The following is a 12,400-nucleotide window of genomic DNA, read 5'->3' on the forward strand; positions in this document are numbered from 1 at the left end:
TCTTTCCCTTGTCTAATACTTGTTACTTTGTGGGCTGAGGCTCTGAAACTTCCCATGGATTCTCTGACATGCCTGTTTTTCGTTTTGCCTGCGTTTGTTCAAAGTGTCAGTGATGTCTTCATGCATGGCACTCCTGTTCTCTGATTTATTTCACCAGTCCAAAAACCAGTAGAACCATAATGAAGGAATCTGATTCTAGCCTAGGTAAGGTTTGAATAGTAGATAATACTGTATTGCATATCCACCATTTTTTTTTTCACAACGTGCAGTGCATTTTGTCTTACCATTTTTGTGAATACTTGGTATATTATTAACATTTATTACATAAATTCACTGTACAGACTGCTAAGCTGACAACACTGGTGACCAGAAATCACATTTTTTCAACTGTGCAGGTAATTCATGCGAAAATAACTAATATGTCTCATTTTGCAGATGCATGTTTGGGCAAAAGAGATCTACAACCAATTTATGCTTTGCTCCATTTCTCACTGGCTCCAACAGACACTGATTTAGGCCTCAGGCTTTGGCTCTGCTAGTCATGGCAGCAGTTGTTATTTCTGCCATGGAGGCCTGTGCTCTGTGGATATTCCTAGGATACCTGGATGTTCTGTGGTTGAGACTAGAGATGAAAATATGAAAATCCAAACAACCCAGCTTCACTGTGAAAGCTGTGAAGATTTAGCTTTTTAATTCTGGAGAGGGTACTAAAACATGTCTGCAAAAGCTGTTACTACAGATGTCTGTTATTAATTAAACACTTGAAGCAAACGTGAAACCCACAACACAAAGTGAATTCTAAGGATGGGATTTTAAAAGGGCTCTGCATTTGGTCTAGCCTGTTCCAGATAATATGAACAACTCAGATTTGAGTTTGGCAGATGCAAAGGACTTTTAAAATATTCCACAGATGATATGAATCAACAGTTTAAGAATACCCTATGTGTGAGCCTTCTGCATGCATTCTGTAAACACATGCTCAGGTAGCATTGCTGCATGCTCGGGGTTAATATTGCATAGTGGTTACTGGTTAATGTAGTTGCATGCATTATTGTTGTGTGAGGTTTTGTGTCATTTGAACCTCCCCCTCGGTGTTTTTACAAGTGCAGTGATTTATCAGATCATAAGAAATTACCACTAGATACAGATATGTTTATGTGTCTGCCTAAAAGTCAAATCGGTTCTTCAAGCTGACATAAACCAGTCTGCGGCCACGAGGCTCCTCAGTTTAAAGAGGTCAGCCAGAAATGAGCCTTTTGCCTTCATTGCAAAGCCTCACTCCCAAAACAATCCCTGTGATTGCCTGTTCAACCTGTGCAGTGGTACCAGAGCCAGCCCTCTCCTGGGAATACTTGCATGGGAGCTGATCCTGCAAAGTGCTGAGCACTCTTGTGCAGACCCCAGGCTTACAGTGTTCAGCAGCTTGATAGATCAGGCTTCTAGGTCACAAGTATTCCTAAAGCTTTGCAGAGGACGAGGACAGTCCCAAGCTGGGGTTAGGAAAACATTTTTTTAATTGCATGAAATATAAAATAGAAAAAAAAAAAGATTCAAAAACTTAGAATCAGTTACCTGGCAGTGATAAATCACCTCTGGAAAAAGAGGAGTAACAAGAAAGGACAACAGGGGTGGGACATGGTGATACACCATTGCAGCACTCTAATTGAGCCTCACCTCATAGATGCTGTACAGCACCCTGAAATGTCTGAGTCTCTCCTCTGCTGAAATTGATAGTCAGGATGTGAAACTGCTTCCCTAGACCTGAGCCACCTCGTGTTTGTGTTGCCTTCCTACCCTGCCGAGTGGTGCCCTCGCCCCTGCAGTGTGAGACAGTGACACCGCCCTGCTCCCAGGTAGTGCAAGGAATGCTATTTCCCGTCTTCCTTCCTTGCATACCTGGGCAAGTCAGGGATGGCAGGAGGCTTTGACTGGGTCGAGCTCCCAGGGAGTGCTGAGAACAGGACCCAGATTTGCTGTCTCTCACTCTCAGGCTCAATCTGCTACTGTTCAGCACCCGCCTTATTTATCCCACCTCATGCTTGGTTAGAAGCAGAAGTAGATGAATTTTCTATTCAGGTTGTTAATATGCTGCAGCCTCCTCACATGTTTCCTCTTGCTGTTCCAGGCAAGAAGACAAACTTGCCCTGAATATTTAAGGAACGCCAAGAGGAGGTCAGCTCAAAGCTGTATCTAATCCCGTCTGCTGCACTGGCAGTGCTCGGCGGAGGGGGCTAACAGAGCATGATAAAGCCCAGGATCCTAAGCAAGTTCCCAGAAGTCCCAAGAGTTGCTGGGCCTGACCTGTTAGAGTGAGGTGACCTCAGTCTCCAGCCACTCTCCCACACTGACCAGGCCAGGAGTGTGTGAGATGTGTCACTGTCCCTATCAGCCTGCCCTGCTTTAGCCTTTCCCAGTGCCTCGGTCAGTGCCACGTGGTTGACTGGCCATAGGCTACCTACAACAGGAGAGAGCAGCTGGGATAATCTCCAAGGCTGTGCACCTCTTTGGACAGGCTTTGTAGCCCATGTCCTGTACAGCAGAGCTGAGATGGGCCGGGGGCTGAGCCTCCCCTGGGAAGGCAGAGTTCAGCCCTGGTGAGTTGTCTCAAGGTTGTACACACAACTCGTGCCAGTCCCATGGGTGTGGACATATCTCAGCAGATAAATGTAGTTTTGAGAAGTGTATCCCAGGATAAATCAAAAGCTACCTACTCAGTCTGTTCTTTTTGGAGAGGCTTGGACTTGCATTAGGCCTTCCTAACAATTTCTGTGTTACTCATGTACAGGCTGGAAAAGATGTTTAGTGAACTGCCATGAGAATCAAATAACCCTTGTCATTCTGACTCTGAGAAGTCAATAACTTTTTATTTATTTTTTTTAATTTTTAATTTGGAAGCTATGAAAATAATGTCCCTGAACAGCTAATTCCTCTGGGTTAGCACTGATTATCCTACACCACAGCACAAAGGATATTCTAGAAGAACTTGTGTGATGGCAGGGCATCAAGCAAAATCTAAGCACATATGCCTTTGCTTTACAGCCTCTTCTCAAAGCTGCCTCCCTTCTCTCTTATCACTTCCCAGATTCAATTGCACTGCACCTTCTGCTCTGCCTTATCAATAAAGAGCTGTCATCACACATCGCTGTCAAAGCAAAAGAGCAAACTGTTGTCAGCAGATATGCATACAGCAGCCCACTTAGCTAAAGTGACATTCCCAGGCAGCCCCATCCTTAGAGAAAGCTGCAGGAATCAGTTATGAAACACCTGATAGATAAACAGGAATACATGTGTAAACAATGAATTAATAAAACACTCTTAAAAAAATTCTGTAGCTGTTTCAGCATCTCTATTCTGTGGGAGAGAGTGAGGGATAAGCCTTTTATTTTTCTGATGACAATTATTTTAATTTAACAACCTATAGATGGAGATTAGATGCAGTGATTACGCTGCCTTACATGGAATTTTCCTTTAAGTGGTGTCTCAAAATAACAGACAGCTGCAAGAAACTTTAGGTTTGTACTGGTGAAACTGTCCAACTCCCACAGAGCATCTTTCTCTGTGATCTGTGCAGTTGGATTTCTTTTTTTATCCCTCTGAGCTGGATTTTTCTTTTAATGTTGTTTATAGGAAATCTGCTATTTGTCCCACTTTAACACATTCCAGTAGCTACTCTGCACATTGAATTCCTGACCACAGATCCACACATATCATTACACTTTTTATCTCTCACTATTCAGGAAAAATATTTAAAATACCAGCAACTGAAAATCACCTCCTAAAAATTTCTCTTCCCTCTTTGATTGATGCATTCACCCTGAGCTAAATGTGTTTGATTGTAGCTGAATCAATCCATTCATCAGGGATTGGTACTGCCCCAACACTGCTCCCCATTCATCCAACCAGGGAAAATTAAGATGGTGTGTTTATACACACATCTGCAAGTAGCTACACATACTGGTGTTATCTAAGGATTTTCTCTGGTATCATGGAGGTCATGGAGACAACCATCAAGCCTTGGTCTCAATCCTACAAGCATTATATAGACCAATTTCTTCAGGGAAGGTTTTCCCTCAAGCATGGTCTGCAGGCAGTAACTCCTGTGAAGATTTTTCTTCATTTGCAATAAAGACCTGTAGCTTATTATGTTCTGAAATGACATCATTTGCATACAACATGTATGTGCATGCACATGCATGTATATGTGTTCTACCTGATGGATGCATATAATAATCTTTCTAGTTGTTAATGCAGTTTATACAGTATTTGCATTTTTAAACATAAGAATATTGAAAACCCTCTCGTTACATTTCAGGAAATGATATTTGGTCCTCTCTGCCAACAAGGCCATCCTGTACATTCCGTGGTTGGTAACTAAAATAGAAGCATAGCACTATTTTACAAAAAGATTAAAGTGCATAAGTACACAGAAAGGTGCAGACCCTGCCATGAGCTCCTTCAGACTGTCCGAGATCAAGGACAGCTGGTTTGAACAGCTGCAATTCCAGTGCAAATTGCCCCTTCTGCTGGCAACACTTGGCTTCCACAAATGTACCTGGCCTCATCCCATAGCCCTCCATGGACAATGTTCCTCTTGACATTGCACATGGCTTATGAGCCTGCAGAACTGGGCCCAAATTACTCAAGGTACCTTTGGAAGAAAAAAATTGATTGCTGGCTAATGAATATATTCAAAACCAAACACATTCTTTTTACATGCATCTATTTTCAGAGCTGTGTTAAAAATGGACCTTGAGAAGATTTTTCATCAAAGAAACCAAAGGATAGGGAATCCCCACTGTGGGGCAAAGTGGTGTCAGCACAGTGCAATGAGCTACTAAGCAGGTTCCTTGGATGCACTGCTTGCCATTCTAATGTGCAATAACCATTATCTAGGTTTCTTCTTAAGATACTTTTCTTTTTACAGCTGTATGTATATAGAGAGATATAGCTTGCATGGGATGAAAATTCTTCAGAAATTGCTCTTTCATCTAGTTCAGGGTTTTGTCAGATTAGCCACAGCTCATTTCAATCCTTTGAGTTTGAATTTATTTACACTATTTTTGTGCTTTTGAACTTTTCCTTTATGAATAATGTCTGAAAGAATTCCCCTACTGATCTACAGTCATGATCTTTTGGAAAATGTGGTCATTTGGGGATGAGTAATAAAAAAGTTCTCTGTTTTCTAATACAATTTAATCAATTTTTGTATCCTTTTTATTACGGCTCTAGATTAAAAGCTCTTAAGAGAATGTCTAGATCACCCACGTTGGCAGCTTGAAATAGTTCTGGCTGGTCCATCATAGACAGAGCAATCCGAAGTGCTGCCCAAATATTGCCTGATAGTGCAGGGTGGGGAACCTGCTGTTGATTCCTGCTTTTTCTTTGCAAACTGAGAGCAGTGAGGAAATTGCTGACAGCCTCTCTGTAGGGAAGAAGAAGAAAGAAGCAAACAATATAATTTGCTTAACAACTACAGGCAAACTTTCTAAAGTTCCATGCCAGGCTCAAATACATTATTTTACAATGCAGTTCATCAGTCTCTTTGTGTGTTCTTGTTTGATTTTCATTAAGCAGGAGGGCATGGCTTTTGGTAACGCAGAACTCAGGCTGACCAAACATTTGGGGGTACTGTCCTCATTGCAGCAACACTCCCGTTCATCTTCCCTGTGTTAACCTGACAGCTGGGACCCTGGAATATCACCTTCATTCCTGAAGGATGGACTGCAAGCGTTTTTAATGGCATGAACTACTTGAAGCAGTTTAACTGAAGTTTTGCTTTTAAAGACACGCTCTTGTATTTTCTTTTACAAAAGCTCTGAAGCACAGGACTAAGTTTAAATGAGAGAACAATCCCACTGATTGTAAAAGTATTTGCACTTAGAGCTAAAAAAAATGCTTTTTAGTCCTTTGTGAAAAGTTATGACAACATTTTACAGTAGCTGAGATTATGTAGCTACATTCTTTTTTTCTTAGATACCTCCAGCTTGAAAATGAATCTTCACTTGGCACTTGTGATGCCTGACTTTCTGTTTACACATTTTTCACACTCACCTGTATGCCCCTAGGTTGATGCAGCTTATCCCCAAGTTGTATCTGGACCTGATGAAGCCAGGTTGTATTTCCAAAGCTCGTGTGTAGGCCTCCACAGCTTCTTCGCTGCGATCCCCGTTTGCCAAGGTTGCCCCAAGGCGGTTCCATAACGTATAGTCCTGGTGAGAAAAGGAGTTTTCTACTGTAGGTGTCAAAAACCAGACATAATATCTCATTTTGCTTGCAAAGGAAGGAGGTCTGCAGAAAATAATAGTATTGTATCTTAATTGACAAGGAATGTGAGGTTCTGACTCGTGATCACAGGCAAATTTATATATCTAATACCATTAATCAGCACACAGGTAGGAATTGGACATGCATAAATCTGCTTCTAAACAGGACTGTCTTGTAATTAACATTTCTATTTCAGGTCTTAAAATTTTAATGGCAGAAGTGACATCTCATTAATAATAGCCTGATCCAGACAGGAGAAAGGAAATGGCCTGTAAAACTAAATTTTTTAAAATGTAAAAGTATAAAATGTACCTCTGGTCGAACAGTTAAAGCAGCAGTAAATGCATCTATTGCTCTGTTAAATTCTCCATTCAGGTGAAAAAGAACCCCGAGTCCCGTCTGCAGGTCAGGATCTATCATATCACCATTCTGGTGAGCAGCCTCCAGGTACAAGTCCTTTACTTCTTCAAGTAATGAGCTAGACAAGGGTGAAAAATAATTAAAGACCCATCATACAGTTATCTACAAATATTTCAATGTTGATTGCATAGCTGGAAATGAAAATTCTTGTAGTGGATTTATCAGAAGTGTTGTACTCCTAAAATTTGTAAAGGAGCTTCTTCATCATGGCAGGGGTTTACATCAGGGTGCTGTTGTAAACTCACATCTGAAACAAAAAAAGTTCATCTATGAAATGAAGTCAAAGTACAGCCATGAACCCAAGTGGGAGGACATGAAGGTTTTTTAAAACTATTCAAATTAGATGAGTTTCTTGGACATAAAAGAATTCTTTAGTGGCAAAAAGAGTACCATTCTTAAGAAGAATAGATAAGGGACCAGCCAAGACCCTCGAAGAAAGATGCCTAACATAAGACTTCTGTGCCCACTGTAGCTTCTTGAAACCTTTCTACTGACAGCACCAGATGTCAGCAGGATGAAGCCAAAGTAGAATAACATGCTTAGCAATTAAGCAGAACTTGCATATTTTATTTTTGCTCATATGAAATTATCTTGTCAACCCAGGACTTGTAAGTGATAAGGGTAAAACATAAGGCCTGTCTTCAAAATGACAGGCAGTGAGATAGCCCAAGTTCTGTAAATCATGTTTATGCCTTTAATGACTTCATTATGCATCTCACAGTCCAGAGGTACTTGTTTATTGACCTCATGAAATCATGACGAAGGGCTGCCAACCCATGAATTGTTTTGTTATTTAAAATGGCTGAGGACAAATCAAATGGCTGTGTTGTCTCTTTGTTAGAACCAGAACAGCTTTTAAACAGGCAGATGCCACCTCTCAATATTCTCAGTGGACTGAAGCCACGTTGCACTGCAAAATGGCTCATTCCTGGATTCTAGTGGCTGGGCTGGGATATGGGAAAAATGGTGAACAGTAGGAAGAACACACACAGGTAGAGCTGGATAAAGGCTTAGTATGGATGTGGAAGCAGCTGAAGGATGAAGTTGCAGGACGTGGGAATACTGAAGCAGGAGACAGGGACAGAGGAAAGTGATGGGATTTGAAGAGAAGCATCCTTTTTTAACTGTTTTTTTGCTTTTTTGTTTTTTAGGTTTTTTTTAACTTCCAGGGATGGCATAAAAGATAAAGCCTTCAGTCATTAAACCAAATGTTCTCTGTTGGTTTCCCTCTCCTGCTGTTAGAGACATGTTCTTCCATCACAGGGAACAGGCTGGACTTCTACAGAGCAAGGGGACACAGCAGGCATCCCCAGTCCTAGGGATATCACTAAAATTTCCACCATGAGGATTTCCACTGCAATTACCTTTCATCTGCTGTCTTAGACATCCTCCTGGTAAGTGCTGGGGACCCTTTTTTGCTTCTCACTATATACTTGTATTTTGGATTTTGCTTTATCCAGTTTCTCAGGGCTTGATAGGCTTCTTGTTGATGGCCAGTGTTGGTGTAACTCACAGCCAGGGCCATTAGAGCTTTTAGGTTGTTTGGCTGCAGTTCCAAGCACCTAGGCAGAAAATAAAAAATATATTGAGATATTTCTGCAGCCAAGCACAATGCTTGAATTGTTCCAAAATAATCAATATGAGGAAAATCACAATCATCACTGTTGCTCTTTTGAAAACTTGGGATGAGTAAGCCCCTACATCAGGCAACCCCTTGGATTTCTATCCAGGTAAGCTAATAAGTGACATATAAATAAGTTTGAGTATCCCTAGGTGAAATAACTTCATGGTTAACAGTGCTGATGCAATTGAATCAAATGGAAACACAAAAACCAATTACAGAAAGATAATAACAATGATGCTGATATTTTGGGGCTCACATTTCATGTACAAGAGTTCTGTGATCTTCACATCTCTATCAACCTAAAAATCTTGGCAGTTTAGCATTCAGCAGCTGAAGGGAGCTCACTCCAATTAAGAAAACCTCTTCATTAAAGGACAGACTACAGAAAATATGCCAAGTGGATGGAATATAAAAAAGGCACTTCATTTGCATCATGCCTAACTCATATTTATTAGGCCATGTAAGTTTTCTTTTGTTCATGTACTTAAATTACTCCATGAAATATTGCACTTATTTAATAAAACAGAAATATTAATCACTAGTCATCCCTCTGAAGTCACTGGGAGTTTCCATATCTGTGTCAATGCTCTACTCAGCTAAATAAATGCTTCACATTCCAAGATAGGAATGGTACTAAATATCCCCAGGTCTCCATTAACCAGCACTCATCAGACCCCAGATTCAGGACTGATCTCCATCTACCTTTGGAGGGCCACGATGGCTGCCTGCTCATTTTCATTTTCTGCCTGTGTTATACCCAGGAACTGCCAGGCCTGCAAAAATAATCATCATTTAGTTTGTTAAATACATCCAACTGCAAACAGAGTTACAACTAATATCACTGTTAATCACAAAGGTGAGGAAAAGCAGCAGATCTGTCCAGCACTAACCACAGATTTTTCTACAGTGTGCACACCAACAGTCCCAATCAATGCAGTTCTGAATATCTTTGGGCCTAATAAATATTTATAGTCAATGAATGCATGGGTATTCTGTCAGTGTATGATCACATGCTGATTTCTTAAATTTGAGTTGCTGTACATTTTAAATTTTGCTACCATTTTATGGAAAATAGAGAAGAAGTATTATTAAGTTGTATATTATATATATATTAGGGGGTTCTAGGGAGTTTGGGATTCTCTGCTTTTTTGAAATATGCTGTTTAATTTAATGTAGCAGTAGATTCAAAGAGCCCTAGATACTTACAGCACAAATATTTTTAATTCACAAAAAACAGACTTTAAATATAAACTCATTGAAAACAGCAGCATTGAAGAAATTGATATAACTTTAGTAAGTTTTTTCAACAGTCTTGTTAAATCATCTTTTCAATAGTGGTGTTTACAAGATAGTTTGGAAACATCAGGGTATGAAGGGAAGGTTTGAAATATTTCAAGCAACAGTATTTCAAAATCAGATTCTCATTCTATGAAGAACTCATTTTTATCTATTTAAAGGCATACACTAATTCACAACCTTTAGAATCCAATGTTTCAGTCAGTCATGACTAGCAAAGGCTTGAGCCCAGAATTCATTCCATCATTCCAGGCTAATGGGAGTTCCCTTTTCCTTTGCCAGTACAAGGCACAGCAGTGAATACCTCTGCATCGTTGGGCTCCTGTAGAATTGCAGCCTCCAGGTATAAGATTGTAACAGGCAGGTCACCTTCTTTCATTTTTTTCAGTCCTTCCTCAAAAGCACCAGGCCAGTCTTTGAAGGGATTCTCAGTGTGGAAATAATAACCCTGGAGAAGAGAGATAATGGACCCGTGATGAACAACAAGTTGCAGGGAATGACAAGTCTAAAAAATGCAATGACTCACCATTTTCCAACTGGATGTAAACAACCTTTGTTCTGTGGAAATGGCACAAGCTGCCCCGTGGAATTTCAATGACAGAAAGTGCAAAAAGTCACATCACTGGACATTTATGTTTTGACTCTCTTTATTTTTACTTTAGCTCTGAAGTTATACTTACTGGTACTTAGGCTGGGCTCTCCATCAAAGGTAGTGTCAACAACTCACAGTGCCTGCACTAACAGCAGAACTGAACCTCTGAGCCCAGGACATCCAATCTGATGGTAAAATACACACACCAAGCAGCTGAGTCCCTTCAGTGCTCACAACCTCATGGCTGCTCAGTTAAAATCCTGAAATCTTCAATTAACCTTCCAGATACAGAACAGTGTTGCAAGCACCTGAGTTTATTTTAGTATTCCTTTAAGTTTTGTCCTTTTCTCTTGTCACTGCAGTGTGAAAAGTGTGTACTAATATCAGCTCCATAATAGAAATCATATTAAAATATGGAGTGGAAGGAATGAAGAAGAGAGACAGAATCTCCATAACTCTTATCTTCAACAGTGTTTGAATGTGCCAGCCCAGGTAGTTTTATTTGGTGTTTTTCCTTAAGTTCCTGTTTTCAAAAGTGCCCATAATCCAGCAGTTTGCTTTGTGATCCTTTCAGCTGAATGCAGGCAGTGTGCAAGCCTAAACAGATTCTCACTGTGGTAAAGTCTTCTAAATCTGCCCCACTAACAGGCAATTAAAGAGGATGAGCTCTTTTGGGTAAAATCAGCTTCTGTGTCCAAAGAGTTTCCTTGGGTTCCCTGGGATAGCTGAGGCTCATCTCAAAGTCGCATAGGGAGGATGTACTGCAATAAAAAACTTGGTGTTACCTTCTCAATGGTTGAGATGGTGACTTGCCCTGGTGCTTCCTGGTTCTCCGAAATCCAGTTTCTGCGAGCCATTTCTTCCCATTCTGCTTGCATTTTATCCCAAAACTCTGTGTCAGACTGGAAGAAATGGAGGAAAAGAGAAAATGAACAACACAACTTTAAAATAAAGGGTTTTGTTTTTAAAAAACTTTTTAATTTCTTTCTACCAGTGGTCTGAGTCTGTCAGTTTGCTGAGCAGTGTTAGTTCTATTAATAATCACACGGACTGACATACTGCATCTCCTGTTTGGAATTCCATATAATTAAATTTCATCTCTTATATTGGAATGCATTTTGTCAACAGAAAACCCTTTATCTCAGAGGCAGTGTATGTCCTATTTGAAGCAGGATTTGCAGCAGCTTACACTCCATCTTATTGATGCTAACAGCAAATTGTTACATAAAATTTGAAGGCAATTAATGCTGCAAGTCCCTGGACAAAGAAAAGAAAGAAAAAAAAAAGAAAAATCAACTCAGTGCATATGCAAAAGAAAAACAATAGATAAAACAGCTTGAAAGACAGCAAGCTTTGGTCACTTTGGTATATTCAGCAGCATTTTCAGCTATGAGAAAGAGAAATGCCAAAGCTTAGACAGAGGGTGTTTGCGTAAGGGATGTAATATAAATTGGGCTTTTTGACATAGTGGAGAAATGTTAATATTGCATTGTATACTCTACTGGTGAGAGGAATCTACAAGGGATTATAAAACCATACAGTGAGATTAATATTCAGCTGAAAGATGAGAGAAAAATGCATGTACAAGGGAAACAGAAATTATGAAAACCAGACAAGATCTAGCACAACAAATGAGATTAGCAACGACCAGAAGGAAAGTGGCTACTAGAAAATGATGCCAAGAGATAGAAATAGAATTAAAGAAGGGGAAAATCCAAATTAAGGTGCTACTTTTTCAGCCTCCACACTAGTCATGGGACTCTGAAAAGGAGATCCAATGCAGAATATTTACAGAGCACTATGAGCCTTTCCAAAATTCTCCAGTTCCTACAAGGATATGGCCAGTGTTTCAGTGAACTGACAGCACTGGGGGCACAGTGTCTCAGCTTATTTATGTCAAAGACAACAGCACAAATAAATTTATTGGTGCTTAGACAGAACCATTTGAGAGCAAGGTGCTAATCAAAATTAATTGAAGTTTTATGAACTGGTCCAGATAGTTTTGTGTGAGTCTTTATTACAAGGCTGACAATTTTGCTAGTGCTCCACATGTGCATGATTGGAGAAATAGAGCTTAGACTGTGATTTCATGGCTTGCTGCAACCCCCCTTAGGTGCTTGGAAAAAGGAAAGCATACTTTCTTCCTTTCAGGCAGAAATTCAGGATTGTCTGAATTCAGTCTTCAATTCAGGATTGTCTGAATC

The 12,400-nt window shown here is 40.1% G+C and overlaps 1 protein-coding gene across 12 annotated transcripts in view; it reads right to left on the reverse strand.

Moving 5' to 3' along the window:
- Positions 1-286: 286 nt before the first annotated feature.
- PEX5L (peroxisomal biogenesis factor 5 like) overlaps positions 287-12,400 on the reverse strand; it is a 105,732-nt gene continuing 93,618 nt past the window's right edge. For all 12 annotated transcript variants that reach the window (XM_017726937.1, XM_017726933.1, XM_017726932.1 and 9 more), the window contains 7 exons: positions 10,982-11,098; positions 9,909-10,052; positions 9,011-9,081; positions 8,049-8,246; positions 6,577-6,742; positions 6,052-6,209; positions 287-5,422 (listed from right to left, as the gene is read on the reverse strand). In XM_017726937.1, the coding sequence (XP_017582426.1) occupies positions 5,218-5,422; positions 6,052-6,209; positions 6,577-6,742; positions 8,049-8,246; positions 9,011-9,081; positions 9,909-10,052; positions 10,982-11,098 (1,059 nt within the window). In that variant the 3' untranslated portion in view covers positions 287-5,217. The remainder of the gene's footprint in view (positions 5,423-6,051; positions 6,210-6,576; positions 6,743-8,048; positions 8,247-9,010; positions 9,082-9,908; positions 10,053-10,981; positions 11,099-12,400) is intronic.

This window comes from Corvus brachyrhynchos, unplaced genomic scaffold, assembly GCF_000691975.1.
Source record: "Corvus brachyrhynchos isolate BGI_N302 unplaced genomic scaffold, ASM69197v1 scaffold162, whole genome shotgun sequence".
NCBI classification, from domain to species: Eukaryota; Metazoa; Chordata; class Aves; order Passeriformes; family Corvidae; genus Corvus; species Corvus brachyrhynchos.